The sequence below is a fragment of the Rhinolophus sinicus genome, chromosome 5 (genome assembly GCF_057876585.1).
Source record: "Rhinolophus sinicus isolate RSI-liver-muscle chromosome 5, RSI-T2T, whole genome shotgun sequence".
Lineage (NCBI taxonomy): Eukaryota > Metazoa > Chordata > Mammalia > Chiroptera > Rhinolophidae > Rhinolophus > Rhinolophus sinicus.
Genome location: NC_142505.1, coordinates 98,114,055 through 98,136,699, shown reverse-complemented (window position 1 = coordinate 98,136,699; position 22,645 = coordinate 98,114,055). Strand labels below are relative to the sequence as shown.

Sequence of the window (22,645 nt, the reverse complement as noted above, 5' to 3'; positions counted from 1 at the left end):
GCTGATTAAGTGATTAATCTGGTTTGAAAATGAATAAGGGAGATGAAGAGTAATCACTTACATGAATCAACTTAGTAAGCAAGTAATCCCTTTTTATATTGCTTTAAAGCTTTATGAAAAGGAAACATTATATAAACTGAGCCATACATGTGCATAAAAACTAACATAGCCAGTGTCTTACATGTTGCGCTTTAGTTAGCATAGGAACTTGAAACAGCATGGGAATTTCATAGCTTACCCATAGAGGGTACGATGGTTGGACAAAGCTTCAGTGAGCCCTCAAGGAGAAAGGCCTCAGGATAGCCAGAGACCAGTTCTCTGCTAGAGAAATTCCTCTTGCTCCTCAATGCATCATTGCTCCAGAGCACGGTGAACTCTGCCTAATAGAAGGACTCTAATCCCGTGATCTAAAGCTTACTAGTTTAAGAAGAAAAAGCAATGAAAAACACTCTCAAACTAAGAGCTTTTCAAATCCTGTTAATAAATCATTGAGAAAAGAATGTGTTTGGCCCATTGGATATTACGGTAATGGAATTTCACTACTGTTTAATTTGTTAAAAGGGCCTTTTCACACACACACACACACACACACACACACACACACACACACACACACACAAAGAAACACAAAAAAAAACCTTCCTGTTCGCTCCCCTTTCTTTCTCTCTCTCCCCCCCACTCCTTCCCCTCTTTACTCTTTCTTTCTCTCTCTCCCTCTCTCTCTCTACAGAAATATGCACCCTGTTAAAATTTCTTCAAGGGATGTTGATATATATTGTAGTTTGTTTATAGTGCTTCCTCATACTAACAAAGAAATGATCCAAGCCTGATGGTGCTGTATTACGGTCATTACTGTTATTTGGTGAACTATGAGGATAAGTACATTAAATGAAAAAATAAGGGACTTGCTTAGAAGGATTGCTATTTTCCAGAATTGTACCAATAATTCTCTTAGCATCATCACATATTGGATGCCAGAACGATAATCAAATTGATTGTTTCATATAAAAGTGTCAAGGACAGATTTTTTTTCATACTTCAGGATGAGTCCTTAGCCACAGAGAGGTAAAAAGGAATAGAGAAATTAAGAGCATATACTTGGGAGTTAGAAATTACCAGGTCTGATTTCTGCATTTACATCTTCTTGCCTTTGTCACTGCTTTATAACCTTGGGCATGTTATTTAAACCTGCTAAACTTCTAAGTCCTCGTTTTAAAATAAGGTTAACACTAGTATTCATACTGCATTTTTGTGTAAGGTAAAGGTATTACTTATTAAGTGCCTAGCATAGTGCCTGACAAATAGTATTGAAAAAAGGTTTATTATAATTAATGATAAAAAGTGACCACTGCTAGATATATTATACTTCCAAACATGTAACTAAAACCTGATTCTATAGATGATTTTCCAGGTTTGTATCTAATATGGGTTGAGAATAACTAAAACACAGATGTTTTCCAGGAATAAAAATAATGAGCCCCTATATTATAAGTAAATGAAGTTTTTATTCTCTAGAGTTTTCCCACTGGGGTTTAAATTAATAGGGAGACTACATCAGCTGGGATTGTTTCCAGATTTGTCTTTTAAAAAGAATTTCTCTAATTCAATGAAGGCTGTTTCTTTCTCTAGAAATCTTTGGCGTCAAGAACATCCACATTTATAAATGAACAGTCCAGAGATAATGAAGTCTGACCATTAAATAAGGCATTCTGTACAATCATGAACTGCATGAGAATGCCAGGGTAGAAACCGATTGGTAAAGAGTCAAGAAAATCGATTTAACAGTTGAGTGAACTAAGAGCAAGTGCACTTCCAACTTCCAGCTCAAGGCACCTATCTGAATAAACAGCCTTTAAAAGTGATTACTCCTTCTTGGGTCCTTTAGTTTAAAAAGATAATCTTAAAAAGGGAAAGAACTGAAATGAAAATAACTCTTAAATGTACTTATCATAATGGTCACAGTTTTTGTCGTCTGAGTGCTAATTTCTGAAATACAGTGCCAGAAAATGTTGAGTTTTCAGCTTTGAAAGCTTTCAGAAAATAGGAAGCATCAGACTGAGAACTTTGGACTTAGCAAAATGATCATCTCCTGGGAAATTGCTAGAAATGCAGACCCTTAGGCCCTATCCGAATTCCTGAATGAGAATCACTAATAAGATCAGGTAATTCATATGTATATTAAAATTTGAGAATCTGTCATCAAATGTTTAAACCAATGGTGCTTACTCGGTGCCTGTGTGTGTTGTGGGGCTGAACTCTTTTAAATATACAGATTCCCAGTTTCCTACTTTAGATCTCCTGATTCTGAATCTCCATGTTGTCAGTTAGATTCTTATTTTTTATTTTCATCTTTACAGTTTTATGCATGATTTAAATTTATGCACAAACACAAACACGTAATGAGTTCATGTTTATAATCTGAAAAATAGTTGACTCTATTTAGTAAAAAAGTGACATAACACAAAACAAATACTGGATAGACATAGTGTAATGAGAGATTGCTCTCAATAATGTAGAAGATTCTAAATATTTGAATTTTGGTACATATTCTGGATATTTGCCATTGAAGAGTAATCATGCAGTTTATGGAATTTTACATTTTAATCCAGGTATTTTCAATTTGATTCCCATACATTCAGGAAAGCTCTAAGTTTTGTGCGTGTGGGGGGGAAATCTAGTCATTTTACTCTCCCCGGGTTGTACAACCACAAACATTTGGATGAGATACAAAACATGTCATTCAGGTATCTTCAAATCCATTGGTGTTTGGCATCATTAAGACCGAGTCTACACTTTTCTTTTTCCGGCATAGGTAGGTAAATAGTTGAGTAAACAAAAACTCATTTATTTTTATACTTGAAATATTTTTAATAACTAGGGTGACTTTCTTTCAAAACATTAGTTTCATTAATATTTTGTTGGTATAAGTTATGGCCTACTTTTGTTTTATAGGTGTAATGAGTCAAATGTAGAGTTTTACATGTCAAAGTAAACCTCCAAGGCATATGTGTCAGCAAAATTAAACCTTATGAACATTTTTATTGAATATTCCTGTGCATTGGATCTTCTGCTGCTAATATTACCTGTATTGTGAATCTCCACTGTGTAGCATGAAATCTCTTCCTTCCTTTTACTACATTCACAGGGATCCCCTGCTACCCTACATTCTCATCAGGCTGTAAAACTCAGTGGGAATCTCATACTCCTTAAGCATCAATAACAGAAGAATACGTTGTTCCTTACGTTATCATGTACCTGAGAGTTTGTTGAGTTCCAGAAACCTGGCCAAACTCCAGTAAATACCTTTGCATGTATTATTCTTGCTGCCTGCAATCTTTTCTTCTCTCCATCTCCTCAAACAGTATTTGTCATAGCTTATTCCTTTGACCTTTCAATTTTCAACACAAATATCACCTTCGTATAGAGGCCATCTTTTACTGTTTATCTACCTTTGTCACCCACCCCCACCTTTATATGTTCTAACCAATCCCTTAATTGTTCCTTAGCATTGTCATATTGTGTATTTATTGGTTTTCTTAGTATCTGTCTCCATTGCTAGACTAAATACCATGAGTGCATGGTTAAGTAAGATTTGCAAAGATTCATTTTTTTTGTTGTTGTTATTAACTAGTTTTCCTCAGATAGATACTAAAACCAACAATGACTGCTGATAAATATTCACTATATTCTAGTGAAGTCCTTGCAAGACTTCATGTGCATTTTCCCACTTATTCCTTAAAACACTGATATTCCTATAATTATCCCCATTTTACAGATGAAGTAAAAACAATGGTGTTTACCGATAGTCACTTCAGTTTTCCAAAACCAAATGTTACAGGCATTGGGACCAAAGAATCTGCCACCATCCATTCATCAAAAAATAGGGCCATCTAAAATAAATGCTTGCTCAAGTTCATTTTCCCTTAGGACAATAAATTCGTTTATGTCTTAGCTCAATAAAAGTATAGCACCTTCAGCACAAAGTTAATAACACTCAAATTTCATAAGCTGACCATTGTAGATACAGATGATTTAATCTCCCCCACACTGTGGAATAAAAGCAAAGCTCAAAATTTAACTTCATGGATGTGATAAACTGCCTCGCTTAAATAATTTCTTGGCTTGGAAAGCAGTGCACGCTGCAGGGGTAAGGGACGCACATAAGCTAGTTCATGTCACAGAATGTCCTCCAGCCACTGCAAAAGGTGGACTTTGCTAGAAAGTGTAGGAGCAGCTATAATACATGAGTAGATAGCCTCAAAGAGCATAGGGGTCTCAGCTTCTGATCATGGGAGAAAACTCCCTCTGTCCTGTCCAGGAGGACCGGGAGCTCTAGAAGGACATTGTGGTGTCGTCCAGTGAACAGGAGCGTTAGGGCACCGGGTGCTCTTTCATACAGGGTCCCTAGTGGCCGAGGGGATGCTGTACCTCCCAGGAAGGACATGTAAGGGATCGGCACAGAACCCGTTGGGAGGGGTGTTCTGTGCACAGGTGTGTACAGAGGAGTGTGTATGTGCAAAGAGGATAGAGTGAAGGCAGAGAAGTAAATCCCTAAGTATTGATTCGCACAGTGAATTGCCCTGCTTGTAGTGACTTCCTTAGCTCACACCTAGTTCAATTTTTTGGTATTAGGTTAACAGCTGTTGAGAAGTGTGTTTGACCGAGTCAATTATCAGAACTATATCTCCCAATATGTAAAACACAAGCTGTTTATTTTATTAGCAATCACCAATGACCTATATCAAATAAATATGTGGGCTTTCATTAGCTAAGATGAATTTTATTGCAAGTATCAGAACATTCAAGCTAAGTTGAGAGGTACTGGAATATATAATTATAAAGCCGAAGATAGAATAAGCTTCCTGATGCTTTGATTCAACTTCCCAACTATCTATTTAAAAACTCAGATTTTTTTTTCAGTTACAGTTGACAATAAATATTAATTTATATCAGTTTTAGGTGTGCAGCATAGTGGTGAGACATTGTATAATTTATAAAGTTATCACCCAGTAAGTCTAGTAACCACCTGGCACCATACATACTTATTACAGTATTATTAACTATATTCCTTATGCTGTACTTTACATCCCCATGACTATGTTGTAACTATCAATTTGTACTTTTTAATCCCTTCACATTTTTCCCATCCCCAACCCCCTGCCATCTGACAACCATCTGTGTATTCTCTGTATGTATAAGTCTGTTTCTGATGTATTCATTTATTTTGTTCTTTAGAGTCCACATATAAGTTAAATCATACAGTATTTGTCTTTCTCTGTCTCACTTAATTCTTAAAACACTGGTATTCCTATTATAATCCCCATTTTGCAGATGAAGGAAAACAGTGATATTTATCAGTAGTCACATCAGTTTGCCAAATCCAAGTGTTTAACCCTATGCGGCAAGGCTATGTGAAGCAGGAATTGGGGTGAAAGATTCTGCTGCTGTACATTCATTAAAAAATAAGACAATCCAAAATAAATGATTGCTCAAGTTCATTTCCCTTTAGGACAATAAATTAGTTTATGCCTGAGCTCAATAAGAAGATGTGGTACATATATACAATGGAATATTACTCGGCCATAAAAAAGAACGAAATCTTACCATTTGTGACAACATGGATGGACCCAAAGGGTCTCATGCTAAGGGAAAAAACTCAGAATTTTTTTTCTATCCCACCTTTCTATCATCCATGCTCAGCTTCAACCCAAGATGGCCTGACCGTGTGGTCACAAGATGCTGGCAACAATTCCTTACCTCTATGCTTCCTTATTTACATGCATGAACACGAGATAAACTCTTCCAGAAGTTCTCTCAAAAAGATGAGATGTCTACTTTTTTAAAAGCCCCCAGAAAGTCTCATTTTGCCTGTCATTAGCCCAACTACATATGAATTCATACATATGAAACCAATATCTATGACTACAGAATGGGACTCTATTCATTATTTTAGCCTAGCTATGTCCCACCACTAGTATCAAAGATGGAATCAGCTTTCCAAAAAGCACGTGGGCTTCACAGATACCAAATGAAAACTGGGACAATTGAGAAAGTGAGGAGAGAAAACGCGGAGAAGACAATCACAACACTCACTGGGGGCAAGAGGCATAAACAGGAAAAAAACGTAAACGTCAGGTCATATATTAATACTAGGATAACCGCTGAAGTCCATTTTCTCCGGTTTGGCTCCCTTATCGTAGTTCTGTTTGCATTGCTTGTTTGTTTAACTTTTCTTAAATAAAACTGGGAGAATGTGGAGCTGAGACTCATACGCTGCTGGAGGGACATTTTGGCATTATCTGCTAATGACGAGAACCCATGTATGCTGGAAGCCAGAAAGGACATCCCTAGATTTTTATTTCAAAGAGATATACATGCATATGTCTACTCAAAAACACGTACAACAGTGTTCATAGTTGCATTATTGGTACTAGACATGAATAGAACCCAAATCAACATGAGAATGGATAGATAAAATATGAGAAATTCATGTAAGGAGATATTATGTACTACAAATTAGTGAACTAAAGCTATGTGCTGCAAAATGAATCTGAAAAATAAAAATTGGAGCAAAAGATGCTACACATACACACACACACACACACACACAGTATGTTTCCGTTTATATAAAATTTAATAACAGGCAAAATTTAACTGTGGAACTCAAAGTCAGAACAATGGTCTTGAGAGAAGAGAAAGGTAAGCTGAGAGGCAAATGAGGATGTTTTCTGGGGTGTTGTCAATATTTTATTTCCAGACATGGTTGGTAGTTACATGGGTTTTTATTTCTATTTGTGATCATTCATTGAGCCATGTTTTATGTACTTTTCGTACATTTTACCTCACAATAACAACAAAAAAGCATTGAGAAAATTAGCCTTAGGTATGAGAGTTAAAAGCAGAGCATTAAGTCACTAAGGACAAAAATGATTCCGTCTTCAACAGTGTCATTTTCCAAAACTTTACGAGTGTCTGGCACTTGACAAGACACCAGATGAATATGTTTCAAAATATTGAATGAATTGATGACAGTAGGGGCTATTTTTATAGATTTCATGTTTATGAAAATTAACTAGGTAAAACTCACTCTCTATAAATGTGCATTTATATATAACAGTTGTGGCTAATTAAAATGAGCTGCCTCTATTATATACATCACATGATTGCTATCAGTATTGATGTCCCATTAAGATCACCCCATGTTAGTGTTTCCCAAAGCTTAGGACACCTTCCCCTGGTATCCAAGACAATTGTGAAGTTCACACAGGCATAGCATTAAAAGACATGGAAACATATAATTAGACGTTTTTTCCCTTTTCAATATTTTTCAGCACATCCAGTTATATTAAGGACAATGCCTTATGTTATTTGTAATTTGTCTTTAACCACGTTTTCAATTTACTAATCTATTTTCTAAGGAGAGCAGCATGAAGCCCAGCAATTCTGGTGGCTATAATATGTCATTAAAACCTGATAATATAGTTTTTGTTTTACTGTATTTACTCTGTAGAAAAGGGAAACTAATTTTCCGGATCTTATTATGTTTATTAAGTGTATTAAATAAAATAATTACATTTAAAGATATGGATTTCATGAAAACGATTATGTTAAAAAATAACCAGGTGTCATTTAGATGTGACAAAAACCATAAAGGTTTGGGAAACAATGCCTTATACATTTCGATTTCTTGACCCTTCAGTTAATCAGCATGTTTTTTATTGTGCAAGGCACAGTAACAGATAGAAAGAAGTGCAAGGCACAATGCTGATATCAAAACACCTCTCATCTATTTGAGGAGACAAATACCTGAACAGCTCGAAGAATGCAATCTCAACTTCTGTGGTAATAATAGTATTTTTCTCTAGAACATAAAAGCTTTTGGGGGAACTAATAATACTTTTGGTTCCCTCTTCTGGAAAAATAGAAGGTAATACACGTAAAGGTAATACATATAAACATGAAAAATTGTTCACTTATTTACAAGGAGGCCACAGGTGGAGGTGAAGAGAATTATGTGTACTTTCTCATGGTCTATGAAAGAAAGGTTAAACTATCCCCAATTTAAAATAATGTAAAGGTCACTGAGAGCAAGTGGATGAAAATAAAGGCTGATTCTATTGCAGGCAGCATCTACATATCTGCAGATATATACTAAAGTGTATCAAATTCAAATATATTCAAAATGTGTTGAAAATGAGTATCTTGGGTATATGTTTAATCTTATACAAAATCCCCAAATTGTTCTTCATTTTTTAAATTCTCATTGGCAATGTATGAAAGTTCCAATTCCTCCACATCCTTGCCAACACTTGGTCTTGCCAGTATTGTTTTTATTTTACTCATTTTGATAGGTACATAGTGGTATCATGTTGTGGTTTTAATTTGCGCTTACCTAATGGCTAATAATGTTGAACCTCTTTTAATCTGCTTAACTAACCTCTGTAACGTAGATGAATCTCAAAGGCACTATGCAGAGTGAACTATATGATTCTACTTGCATGACATTCTTGAAAAGAAAAAAAGAAAAACTACACTGATAAATAACACACCACTTGTTGCCAGGAGATAGTGGGGGAGGAGGGTGTGACAACAAATGGGTGGCAGAAATGGGGAGAGAGAGCACTGCTCCATTCTTGATTTGGGATACTGTATTTCAAAAATTCCCATGTGTGTTTAAATTCACACAATGGCACACCAATAAAGGTCAGTCTTGCTATATGCAAACTTAAAAATAAAACAAAAACAAAGCTAGCATTCCGAAAAATAAATCACTGTTTTTTTCAAAATATTCATTGATGTGAGACTTTTGTGAAATTTCTTGATAACTAAAGTACGAGGTAATTGAGTCTAAAAATTTAAAAATCTCCTGGTGAGAAAGAAGATGTTCTTAATGAAAGGGTACTCTGGTTTCTTTTTAATTTAGTACATAGATTTTTGTATCTCTTTCAGGCTTTAGATGATCTTGCTATATACACAAGATTAAACTCGATAACATATTTTATATTTAAGTGTACTTTCGTTAATGCTCTCTATGAGAAACTGTTAAACTTTTTAAATGAATCATTCAAATAACTGCCCACAAATCATATTTAGTAATTTGGAATTTAAGGATCTTCTTTGCCATTTCTTAGATGCAAAATATTTATCTTAAACAAAACAAAACAAAACAAAAAACACTATATGTGTTTAAACACATTAGTTAAATATAGTGCAGTCATTTTATAATGATGCCATAAAATGAGTATTATTTTTGAAATAATTGACGTAATAGATGAATCAATAACTAATCATTGATCCTGCTATGATTTTGTAGCAAAATGTAGAGCAACAATATGCAACTCTTAAGGAAGCTAAAAGTCAACAATTAGGTTAATTGCCAAGCAACTGAAAATAGATAGGTAAATTGTAACCCTCACCATTTCCCAAACACAGAGGCACACTTCTCTTCCTTAAGAATAAAACCACTGGTATTATTATATGAAGTATTTTCGTAAATCACACAGATTCATACTCCTTTCACGGTTCCTGCACCTACTGTTATTCATGATGAAAAAGGTTCTTCCCTTCAGTTTTTTCATGGCTGAATTTTTTTCATCCTCCTGTAGTCTCAACTTCTTATCCATTACTCAAGATTGACCTTTCCTGACCATCCTATGTAAAGTAAATGTTTTCTTCATAGCACCACACTTTTTACTTCTTTCTTCAACATTTGTCATATTTTGAAATTTTTTTGTTTACTGTCTGCTTGTCCCCAGACCACAAGTTCTAAGAGGATTAAGAAGATGCCCATTTTTTCTCACCTTTTTATCTCCAACCCCGAGTACAGTGCAAAACAAGTATTAGGAACTCAATAAATATTTATTTATGGCAGGAAGACAGGAACCAAGAAGGAACAAACTTGTCCTCCTTCCATTTCTTTTTTAGTCTACATTTAACATCACAATTTAGAGCTCAACAAGAGAGAAATGATATCCATGTTAGGTTATTTCAAGGAGAAAAAGGACAGAATCGTGAGGACTCATGGGTTTAAAAAACGGTTGAGTGTAAAATGTCTGTCTGGTTACACAATTTCCTTAAATCTGAGGCAATAAATGAAATGAATCAGTTTAAAGGTAGAACATTGTCAGTAAGTAAAGATATAAAATATGGTTATAATATGTAAATGTGCTATTATATTATGCTATTATACTATTATAACATTATATGTAATATAGTGTTATGTTTTTAAAAGCACATCTTTATTCTAGAATGTAAGTTCCACAAAAGCAAGGACTGTGTTTGCTTTCTTCAGTGTTACAGCTTCAGCATCTGGCATAGTGCCAAGAATATAGTAGGCAGGAATTAAACAAAATGTGATTCACAAAATGAATAGGAATTAAGAAGGGCACCATTCAGATCTCCAGTCTTCTGCTTTATGTGCATGTGATTTTTTTTTTTTTTAATATCAGTTTCATTGATACTTAAGCACCTTTTAAGAATCTGCTTGGCAGTTTACTTAGAATCTGAAATCAAGGAGAATAAAATTGAACGACAAAATCTCTCCCTCCTCACGTGACTTTCTACAGAGTTTAATTTGATGCTCATTCATCACAGGAATTGATCTGCAAAATACAAATTGCAGCAGATCTATAAAAATGACCTTGGAAACTCTGTTTATGGCCTGGGGACCACAAGGGTACCTGGAAAATCATAGTCAACTGTGATGGATATTTCAAGGTGTTTTTAAATGTCAACATGTCCTTGGTTTTATTGCACCGAGTTGACTTTATTTGCTTTTTATTATGTAAAAGATTTTGGGTGAGGTCACATGTGATACGACTGGGAAAAAGAAACTTTTTTAATCTAGGCAGAGTCAATTTTTTTATTGAATAGTTTTTCATGCTTTCAAAAATAATTAGCTTACTTAAGTATCAATTCTCTATGACCTCTCCTTTTAACCATGACACAGAAGAGTGATAATAAAACTACCTCTCCAATCCTAAAAACATCTCTCAGAGGAAAATGCCGTATTAAAGACTAAAAGTTTCAAAAGAAAATGGGAGAGAGGGAATAGGCTCTGAAAATGGTGCATGGAAAGGAGGTAGGAAAATAAGACCAGTGTTTAAAGGAATCTAATGGAATATACAGTATGGCAGTTCACTTGTGTCTGATGGAGGGGCCGGAGCTGATGCTGGAGAGGTTGTCCGGGAGCAGATCATGAAGGACCATATTGAGTGATCATATGCCCAGTTTGCCTGGGAAAGTTCCAGTTGGCACCTGTGGTCCTGACCTAATTATTAATAATTGTGCCCTCATTCACTATAAAAATGTCTCCATTTTCCACAATAAATATATGGCTGTATTGCCTACAACTCTAGGTAAGACAATTAGATCTTATGGGCAGAAGGGAGTTATCACAAAGCTTTAATATAACAACATAACATAAACACATTTATGTTTTAAGAAGTCATTCTGAACTGAAACTGTCTTTATTTATAGATGACAATATTGTATGTAAAAAACATAATCTACAAAAAAGATTAGAATAATTACTAGAACTAATATCACAGAATATAAAATTAATATACAAAATAAATTACTTTTCTATATAATAATGATAAGCATTTGGAAAATAAATTTTAAAATATATATTTTAAAATAGAATAAGACATACAACATAATTAAGAATAAACTTAAGATACCTACACTGAAATATACAGTAAGGTAGTGAGAAGCATTAAAGGAAACCAGAATAGATGGAGAGATAAACCATGTTTATGGATTGAAAGACTTAAGACTTTCAAAATGTCAGTACTTTCTAAATTGATCTATATATTCAACACCAATTCAATAAAGATGCAACGGGACATTTTTATTTTTATTTAGTATAAATTGGCAACTTTTATAAAATATAGAAGGATATGAAAGATTTTAAATAGACAAATTAGTCTTGCAAAAGAACATATATGAATTTGTTTCATATTTATTACCTAATTTCAAGGTTTATGATGAAGCTATAATGGTCCCAGTCATATAGTGCTTACATAAGCATAGACAAGTAGACCCATGGAATGGAATACAAATTTCAGAAATAGACATATGTGCTAATAACATTTTGACAAAGTGACTGAGGAATGTCAATGGAAAAAGGTAAATCGTTTCAAAAAATGGGGCTAAAGCAATTGGATAAATGCATGAGGAAATGAATATCAGTTTATAACATTAATTTAAAAAATGTGAGATGGATCATAGAACTAAATGAAAAAGCTTCTTAAAAATACATGAAAATATCTTTCTGAACTTATGGGAGGCAAAAATATCTTAGAGAGGATAGAAAAAAAGCACTAACCATAATGGAAAACATGGCAAACTTTACTTTATAATTAAATGTTTTGCGTCTGTCTATCTATCTATCCATCCATCCATCCATATAACCAAACCAAAAAACTGTAAAAAAAAAATGTTTTCACTCCATATACCTGACAAAGGATATTTAGTTAAAACTCATAAAATACTTCTACAAGTCAATAATAAATAAAACATAATAAAGCGAAACCAGAAGACCTAGAGTTTTTAATTAAATATCTAAAAGTTGCAGATTTCTGTGTTTGTACATGTGGATAGTATGTACACCTTGCTTTTAGAATGATGATTATTTGAAAGGAACTAGATGAAGGGGGATACTTGAATAAAGTAGATAAAATAGATTTTAAAAAGCAGTTAGTAATTTATTAACATACAATTACTAGCGTCCATACTCTCATCCATACAAAGATTATAATGTATCAATATTAAAAATCACTGAGGCACTAAAATCTCATTCTGTACTTTTTAATAAACCCTACACCAACCATTTTGCACTTAATTCAAAAAAGCTCCAAAATTTTCACTATATTTCTTTATCTTATTATATCCAGGTTTTCATGCCTTAATATTTGTGAAATTAATTGAAGCTGACCACTGGTATGTATATTTAAGGAGGTCTTTTTTATTCACTATCTCACTGTATTTGACTACTTATACTGGATTGACAAAGACTCAGAGAATATGAACATGAGTCAGTTGCAAGTGACGGTGGGGAAATAGACCATTTTTATGCAAAAAAAAACTATAGCATAGGCTGTAAGTGAAGAAAAAAATGCATCAATTGGCTATTGACTTGTAAATCTGGTCTATGTTAAAATAGAGTCATATTTTAACATAACCATGTTGCTTTATTTAATTTGGTCGTTTATTATATAGCTAATTTTTTTAATATTAAAGAAAAATAGTTTTCAGAACATTAAAAAAAATGTCTTCTTCAAACTTTTCTTCCTCAAAAAAATGCCATTCATTTTCAAGTGAAAACCTCCCCAATTGAAGGCAACAAATCCAGCAAAAATTATTATGACCAAGAAAAGAAAATTGGAATATTAAAACTAACCAAATAGATAATCGTAGATTAGTTTTAGCTGATTTGTTGATCTCAGTTTTTCTGCCCTATGCTTTCACCATGCTAGAGAGCTATTATAATCTCTCATGTGACTTTTTTGTATAGCATTTACCTGAGTTAAAATGTAATACTTTTGTGTGCACCTCTTTGATAATTGCTACCCCATGAGATTTCTAACTTCATGATGGCAGACATAGTGGCTTCTGCTGCCCCATAATTATATATTCAGTTCCTAGCACTGACCTAGCTGAAATACTATATATACCAAGGTACCTTTTGTATCTAGAGTTGTTTTCCTCAATTATGTATTTCAAATGTGTTTTCAAAAGACATTTATAAGAAGGGACTGATAACCTGCCAAAAAGAATATAAATAAGAGTCGGTCATTTATTCCTTCCTCCTAAGATTATATTGACAAGTTATATTCAGTTTGTTTGGCCCATTTCATTTAAATATATCCAAATAAATTACAGAACTCAGTATATATTTGTCTCATTACATAAACGTTGGTTCTACAACTAAACTTGAGCTCATGGCAGGGTTTCACTGATTACAAAGGATCTTAAAAAGCATTCCTTTTTCTCCCCACGGTAATGTTATTTGTATTCATATGGTTTTCTTTATGAATGGGTGGAGAGTGTAATATCAGTGCTACTTATTTAGCATTTACATGGCACTTTATCTACAGAGTTATACAATGAGTTTTATAATGATACAGAATTATTACCATATTTTGCACTCATAATACTATAGGGATTGATATGATTTGAAGTTAAATTTCATTTTTACCCTAATGTGTAACTTAAAAGAAGCTTTTTATTTCCTTTTAAAGGGTATTTTATTCCCTAGAATAAGAAAGAAATGAATAGTAAATAACCCTCCCAGTAAAGCAAACTGAAGAGGCCTTTTACATCTCGAAACAATCCAATTATTTTCTTACCTTTAGAAAGAAAAAGGGTGACTATACTTTTCATTTTGCACTAAGGGTGTCTAAGGATAGATAGCCTTAGACAGATTAACAGGAGAAAAGCAAACATAAATTTAATAACATGTATACCTCCTGCATACACGAAGATACTCAGGAAAACTGAGTAACTCCCGAGAAGGGCCCCAGCCACCACCTTAAATACCATCTCCAGCTACAGAGAAAAGATGTTAGGGGTAAGGGGATAAGGGGAGCGCAGCTTGGGAGGTTATCAGGCAAAGCACAATGAACTGAAGATATGGTTATTATGCAGATTTAAATCCCTGCCTTCTCCACTGATATGTTTCTAGATTTAATCATCCTTCCCTTCCTGAAACAGGGAGGGAAATATGAAAGGATAACTTCTACTGGTTTTCAGATCTTCTCTTGTGTCTGCTGGTTCTTAAAAGTGACCAGCCATAATCTTTATGCCAAAGAAGCATATTTTGTGAGGGCAAATTCTGCTCCCCTTCAAAAGTATCTGTCATTCCAGTAAAACCTACTTGTACTTAAATTGTGGAAAGACTGTCTTGGAATGCCAAGGAAATCGTGACAGTGAGAGGTAGAAATGACTTCTTAATATATTATTTACAGCAAAGATAACGGCACTAATGTCAGTCTTAAGTCCATTTCAATTTGAGCAGAAATTGTTGCACAAAGCATTTTTTAAAATGTGTAGAACAGGGACCTCTATGACTAAATATTCTGTAATTTAATTATTTCAAGATTACCTATTCTAAACTGGGTATCAGAGATCAGAGACATTTATGTAACTAGTTATATACATTAAAAGCCAATTTTTTAATTCCTGCCTACAATCCAGATGTTTTGTCTAGAAGATGGTGGGCAACTGAATTCTGGGAAATACTTGGTGATATGTATTTCTTTTCTTTTTTTTTCACGTAGATATTTGCATCAGGGTAGACTTTGAAATGTTATGTGTACAATTTAGCAATTAAATATGCTGAAAAATATTTATTTCTAGATAATACCAGGTGGAACATAGGGAAAAAAAGGAAATAACCAGCTTATTTGTAGAGATTAATTCTGTAAAGAAATAGGTTTATAGTTAAGAATAAAAATATCCCTCTATATGCATGGTCATAGCCTGTTAAAGTTAAACACTAAAAAAATTAGTTATGGGATTAAAAAAAAGTTTAGCAGCTCATAAGAAAAGTCATTTGAAATATTTTTGTTTGGGCAACAGTTAAGAACAGAATATATTTGCAAATCTTTAGCTCAATTTTGTTTTTAAAAATCAAGTGCTAGCATTTCAGAGTAAGGCTTAGATTATCAACTTTAATCCAATTCACTTCTACTCAGTCTATCCTTGAAAAATAATTCTTTCTACATATACTATAAAATCTTAATTTTATTCTAAGAACAAAATAAAACGTCTTATAGGACTTATTCCTATTTACTCTAAATAAATTTTTGTTGTTTCCCAGTTTCTTTTTCTTAAGGTATTTTTACTCTGAGATGAAATTTAGTTACATCAAAAGAGTTCATAAAATTAGGAAATTTATTTTAAGACCTATATGTATGAATATTTGTACATGGAGTGTATATAGTTTATAAATAAGACTACGTACTCATTCATGCATACCTTTAATGACAGAGGTCTCTGTTTATTTTTCAACCAATGTTTTCTCCTAAGGTAGGTTTATTAAAATTCTTTATAGCTACTCTCCACCCTTTATGGTTTGTGTGACACACTCAATGATTTACATACAAAATAAAAATTCTGTAGGTGACTCGTTCTGCTTCATTGAATAAAAATATCAATAATCAAAGCATTTATAAACATTAAGAATGATGAATAATCTTTTGGAAATTAGCAATGCATATACCACTTCTCTTTGTGTGCAATCTAGGGTACTTGTTGAAAATGAATATTCCTGGGCTCTACCCCAGACAATGAATGATTCTGAATCTTTCAGTGTCTGATCCAGGAATCTCCATTTTAACAAGTTCTCCAGGTGATGCTTATGTGTACAAAATATGGGACAGTTTACATGATTTTGAGTTTCAGAAATTAACTATTTCACATATAACAAGAGATATTAGCTCTTAATATCTTTGTATTCCTCCCTGTTTTACTTTTGTGTAAACACCTAATGAATTTAGTCAATTTAATGAGAGGGAAAAACTTTATTCTTGGGAGTTATATAAATAAAAAAGTCAATTAAATTTCTTTGAAATTTCCCCTCAACTTTCCAGGTGGTTCTGCTGACACTATTTACCCAAAAGGCCTCTTTCAAATTGTCTTGTAGCATCCCACGTTTTTCCAGTCACTTATGGTCCTTCTTTAGAATCAGCTTCAGATCAAAGCTTCTATTTAGATCTAGCCTTATTCAGCCATTCAAATGGCTTTTTTTATGGGATTGCAGCAAACTGAAACTCGGATCACATTCTCTGCACCAAACTGCAATGACTCGATTCTCTAGCATTACTGAGAAAATGTGAAAAAGCCTCTTATTGGAGAGTTTAAGTGACACATCACTCCCCTTATTTAGAGCTATTTGAAATGCTCATCTAGACTACTATGCTAAGAATGGGAAACTAAAATGTACCTCTAGTTTTAATTTTGTATGATATTGGAAAGGAAAATGTGGGACCGTTGTGAAAAATAAGACATCTTAAATATGATACTACTATGAATAATAATAAAAGTACACATTTTTCGTTAAAATAAGATCATTATAGATAAAATGCATAAGAATGCTCTCATCTACTTAGTTATAAAATCGTTTACTAAGATGGATGTGAGCAGGACCAAAAAACGTATTTCCGTATTTCTTGTCTAGATTTTAATCCACAGGTTTCATAAATGGTAGGAATATGAGCATAATAATCTCTGTCCATGAGCAACTATTAATATTAATTCTCTAATTTCTGAAACAAATTAAGAGCTGCACACATTAGGCAGAAAAATATGCGTGCAAACTTTGAATAGAAAATTGTATTTCCAGGATTCCACTAAAACGTACTTCCTCATAAACCATCTCTAGTAAAAGGCCCTCTCCTCTTCTGAGAAAGCTACTTAATCTTACACTCTACATGAAAATGCCCTAAATTTTTATGGTAAAGGAGGAAAGTGTGAAAAGTACTGGAAGAATTCAGCAGACCCTCTCTCTGCTTAGAAACTCCAAAGAGAAGCTTCCACTCCTTATTTTGCCTTGGTCTCTTTATCAGTGATCTTCATCCACTATTACCTCCCCTAGAGAATGACGGATCAGAGACGTTAACTAGATATTTTTAATAAAATACAGTCACAGTTTAACCCCCATCACTTTTATCTCGCTTTGTTACAACTACTACATGAGAGTGTCAATTCCACAAAAACCTTAGAGCAATGGCTTAATATATTCTACAGCTAGTTTTTCTTTCTTTTTTTTTTTTTAGGGGGGGGGTGAAATTTAGAATTACCCTAAACATAGGGCCTTATTTCAAAATGACAGTATAGGAGAGTGCAAGTAATGTAAATAGCGGACCTCTATCCTGCCTCTGTCCTCGCTGGAAATCCTGAGGTATGTGTGTTGTGTGGGGGGAGCTATTTAGGTGGGCAGATAAATGGTAAACTATATGTAGTTCCATTGATATTCCTTTGATACTTTTGGTGCAAGAAAGTTCAAGAAAATTTAGGTGCAAACACTTCAGAGTATACACCTGCTCGGGGTTTGGGGGACCCCATCCTCAACCCCTTCCCATCTTTTCTATTCAGTGCAGCAAGGCTCTAGGGCATCAATACATACTTCCCAATTTTGGCATCACATTCCCCTGGTTCAGCATATTTTTCAACACTGCAGCAAGGCCAGCTCTATTCCAGACATATATTCCTCCACGTATTTATAAACTAGGTTCTCTAGCCCATGCCCAAAAGTCCCTCTCCAATCTCCAGAAGAGGGTAGGGACAATCAGAGCAGGGTCCCCTGATGTCATTACTGTTCCTTGGCTCCGCCGGCCTTCTGTCTGCACTACATGGATGTCCTGTGTAAATTTAGAGATGTCCTCTGGTTAGACAAGCCTTTTTGCATTTGGCCCTAAGCAGGATTGCTGTCCCTGGTGCTGAACTATGTTTGCCCATCAGAGAGACTGCTGCTAGGTCAATGGGGCTGGATAGAAAACCTGGCTGATTGATCTTAAGAATGCGGAAGAGCAGGAGCAAGCAATACTTTGATGTACACGAACAGAACCCAGAACCCCTCCCCCGCCAAAAAAAAAATCCGCACATCTCCCGGGTTTGTGCCAGTGCCTCATTTGCAGTTTTCTCCTCCAGACCCCCACCCAAAACAGCTCCAACATGGCCTCAAACGCCTGCATTTATCACCACAGCCCACCTAGACATCACTGTGCAGCAATATCAAAATGCTACTCCCCAGAAACAAAGTCTTTATGACGCTAGCTTTTCCACTTTAAAGCAAAACAAATAAATCCAATAAATTAGCAAATAAATGAAAGTGACCTTCCTCTTTCCTTCCTCCCCACATATTCACATCCCCCTAAATTACAAAGCCCCAAATCCTAGAAGAGTGTTTTAAATCTGGGTGGTCTCCGTAGTGCCACATCCCCACCCCTTCCCCCTCCTCTCCGGAACAAAACGAAGCCGAAAACAGCACATCTTACCCTGGGTAGAGCGATAGCAAGAGCAGGATCCACACCGTCATTTTCTGTGAAAATACAGGAGTCGAGTAGACTGAGCTTCCTGTGCTCCATATATTTGGCGAACTCATCGCCTTTTTTTTTTTTCCTCCTCTCGCCTCTTGGTTGCAGAAGAATCCCTCCCCTTTGTATTATTATTATGCTTATGATCTGATGGTGGCTCCCCCCACCTGCCTCTAGTAGGTCCCGTCACTGGGGAGATGTATTGCTATCAGCTTCGGAAATTAATATTCAGGGGGCAGAAATAAGATCAGCACAAATGCTTGCAGATACCATCAAAGCGTCAGCTCAAGGAGCGGCTTCCAAGTCTGGGGGAATAATATAACTGAGGCAGGGGGAGGGTACAGAGAGACACACACAGAGGCAAATAAGGGAGAAAGGCGGGCGCACTAGTACACATACTCGTGCCCCTCACACTCACACACACTCTCCCGGGTCCATCGTGGTGGCTTTGTTTGCTTGCTTTATTTTGATTTTTTTTAGAGGGAGCAGAGGTGTGTGTGTGTGTGTGTGTGTGTGTGTGTGTGTAAAAGAAAAATCACAAGAATCTCTGCGTGATCAACTATCACGCAGATTAACGATGAGGTCAAAGTGGAAGAGAGGCACGGCTGCAGCATGAATTAACACATGCGTGGTGTCTTTCCATCGCTCTTTAACCCTTCACTGCACACACAAGTGTGCAAGGACTGGCTTTCGAGGAGACAAGAAATGTTTTAGCAAGCCCATAAACTATATTACCAATGACAGAAGGTATGTCTCCTCAGATCTGCCAAGAATCCTTATTTAAAACTGCAGTCTCGGAAATCATGATTACATGGGGCGGAGGGGAGGGGGAGCAGAGAGTGGGAGAGGCATGTGTGTTTCTCTGTAAATCATCCCATTTGAAGGCAGATTTGATGGATTTTCAATTTGACTGAAGGGAAAAGAAACATGATAGAATTAAAGGACATGGAGAAGTCCTATGCTCCCCAGGATTCACGCCTCCCTTTTCTGCTCTCCATCCCAGTGAAAATGTAGACACAGACTACTTGAAGGCTAAAAAACCGAATTATATGAAGATAGCTGCCTGAGTATAGACTATAGACCACAAAATAGAAGGATGCTTTTTGAAGGGAAGTTGGACAAAAAGAGGGGATCAAGAGAACATTTTACAATATAAAGGGATTTCTATTTGCTGTGTAGTATTGACATTTTTATGTTGTTGTTCTGCTTCGTGACAATCCTGAAAATTTCTGGGATGAATTGGTGTGAGCATGCTTCCTTCTTGCCTAGAATGTTTCCATGGATACTGATGCATGGGAGATATCTCGCTCTGCCAACCTGGTTCATCCACCACAGAGGAAACCCCATTCACCAATCAGGGAGAAGAACGTGGAGGAGAGTTTCAAGGTCTAGTTGAGACCATAGCAAAGATATTCAGGTAGAGGTTCAGGTGAAGAGAACCAACTGGACCCCTTCTGGAACATAGCAATAGGTCATATCAAAGCCAGTGCCTTTTCTATAAGAACTGAGTCTCACAGGTAGGGAACATGAATAAGGAGTCCAGGAGACATAGGGATAGAACATAAGATGTTTGGGGTCCACACTCTATCTCCAACCCTAAAATATACTCAAGGATAGTAGAGAGAATTACTTGCTGCTTCTGGTAATGACGTAGGGTGAGGAGACACACTCTGACTAGGAAGGAAAAAGGGCCTGACACACCTGGAAACCTGCATGCTTTTGGAACTCTACCTTCGTTATTTTATGGCTTAGGAAAAAGTCCAGTTAAAACTTGCAGTCAACTGACTTCTTTCTGTTGTGACTGAATAGGAGGCCGACCAAATGTAAACCCCCTTTTTTGTAATTTTTCTTGTTCTGTGCTGCACTGTGAGGAACTTTGGCCTCTCTTATATTTACAATTTTTTTTACAAAAAAAAAACAACAAAAAAAAACCAAACACCCCAAAAACCTCAGTTGTTTACAGCTGTGTAATTGTTTTTAGTGAAGCTGTTCGGTCATATTTTTGTAAGCTAAAGTTTACATACTCCGATGCTTACGAAAACCAGACAAGTGAGATAAATGAAAGAAATGGGCTGGTTGTCAATCAGTGAAGTGGTGGAAACCACACACACTGGACTGACCGTATGTACCCTATTTGAATGTGTTGCCTCTGTTCTGTTTTAGTCAAAGTTTCTAGAAGAAATGGAAAGAAAATTATGAGAAATGTCCTAATTTTTAAAACACAGAGGAGGCCAAGGCAAACAGAGATGCAGGCCGTTTGGTTGCAAATATTGTTTCCTACCATGTAAAAAAATCTGTGACAATTGTGTCTTCTATCATCTAGAACATTTACAATTTTCCAAAGTAAGCCTTTTTTTCTGGCATTTAGTGACAAACATTGAAACTGTGAGAATGAATACTATCATATTCAGAAAGTAATAATTCATATACTGATCCCTTATCCGTTATCATAATGATTCCTGTGGGTTATAATCCGTTTCAATAATGGAATACCTCCCATAATATTAAGAGAATCCATAAAGGAAATTTTACTAGTGATAGTATCTGAGTACAATTTCAACTGTGCTACTCCTGGCTGGTAAGCTTCGGTTTGCCCCTTGTGGATTTTTCCCACCTGGTGGCTGCTCTCTGCAAAAAGTAATTTAATATATTTTCTAAGACTTAGCAACACATATTCACTGTTACTTGTAAGAGACCTAATCTAGTAATTTCTTATGTAATCATCTTTTATTTATTCTTACCCATTTTAAAAAAAGATGTGTTTGTAACACATTTAAATACCAGTATTTGATAAAGATGATGTTTACATTTTCATTGTGAATAATATATATTTATACTAAAATTTCTAAAATATGAAAAAGTTGAAAAAAAAAAAACAACTACCACTTATATTCTTTCATCCAAACAAGCCATTGTCAATACATTGGAGAATTGTTTAGCAGGTTATTTTTCTCAGAAAAAAAGTTTTAGTTTTAATTTGACACTGTATTGCTATTATTATTGTTGTTGTTATTACAATACCCAGAAGTGAATTATGAGGTCAAAACTTTCACTAGTTTGGTTGTTGATACCAGATCTCTTATCATTTGGGAAATTAAAATAATATTACTTAGGTTCTGGTTTGACAGTTATCAAGGAAGCTAACCATTCTGCAGATAACAATTATAATTGATGGACAGAACATTAAATAACTATGTGAAGTACTAAAGAGTTACCAAAAGTACGCAGAGTGTTAAAGATTTGATCATAGAAAAAGAAAACTGAATTGAATGAGATCTAATATTATGTGGATTTTCCCATGAGGACACTTAAAGGATGAGCAACATTTTCCCTGTTTGCCTGGAACTTACCTGATTTTAGCATGAAAAGTCCCACATCCTAGGAAAAGCCTCAATCCCATAAATGCAGGATGGCTAGAAGTAGCAGAAGGGAACATCTCATTGATTTGAGGTTTTATAGGAGAATGTGGTGCTTGCTGCCAGAGCAGCTGAAATTGAGAGTGAAATCATAGAAACAAAGGAACAACAAAGAGGTAAGATACCATATTCATATGCAAACTTCCTTCAAATGTTTGTTTTTGAGTGGAAAGAGAGAAAAAGACCAAG

General features: G+C 35.1%; 1 protein-coding gene across 4 annotated transcripts in view; it reads right to left on the bottom strand.

Moving 5' to 3' along the window:
- GABRG2 (gamma-aminobutyric acid type A receptor subunit gamma2) overlaps positions 1 to 19,566 on the bottom strand; it is a 76,629-nt gene extending 57,063 nt beyond the window's left edge. For 2 of the 4 annotated variants that reach the window (XM_019740800.3, XM_088798767.1), the window contains exon 1: positions 19,002 to 19,566. In XM_019740800.3, the coding sequence (XP_019596359.1) occupies positions 19,002 to 19,108 (107 nt within the window). In that variant the 5' untranslated portion in view covers positions 19,109 to 19,566. The remainder of the gene's footprint in view (positions 1 to 19,001) is intronic. The other 2 variants (XM_019740791.3, XM_088798766.1) reach the window with 1 other exon arrangement.
- Positions 19,567 to 22,645: the final 3,079 nt, after the last annotated feature.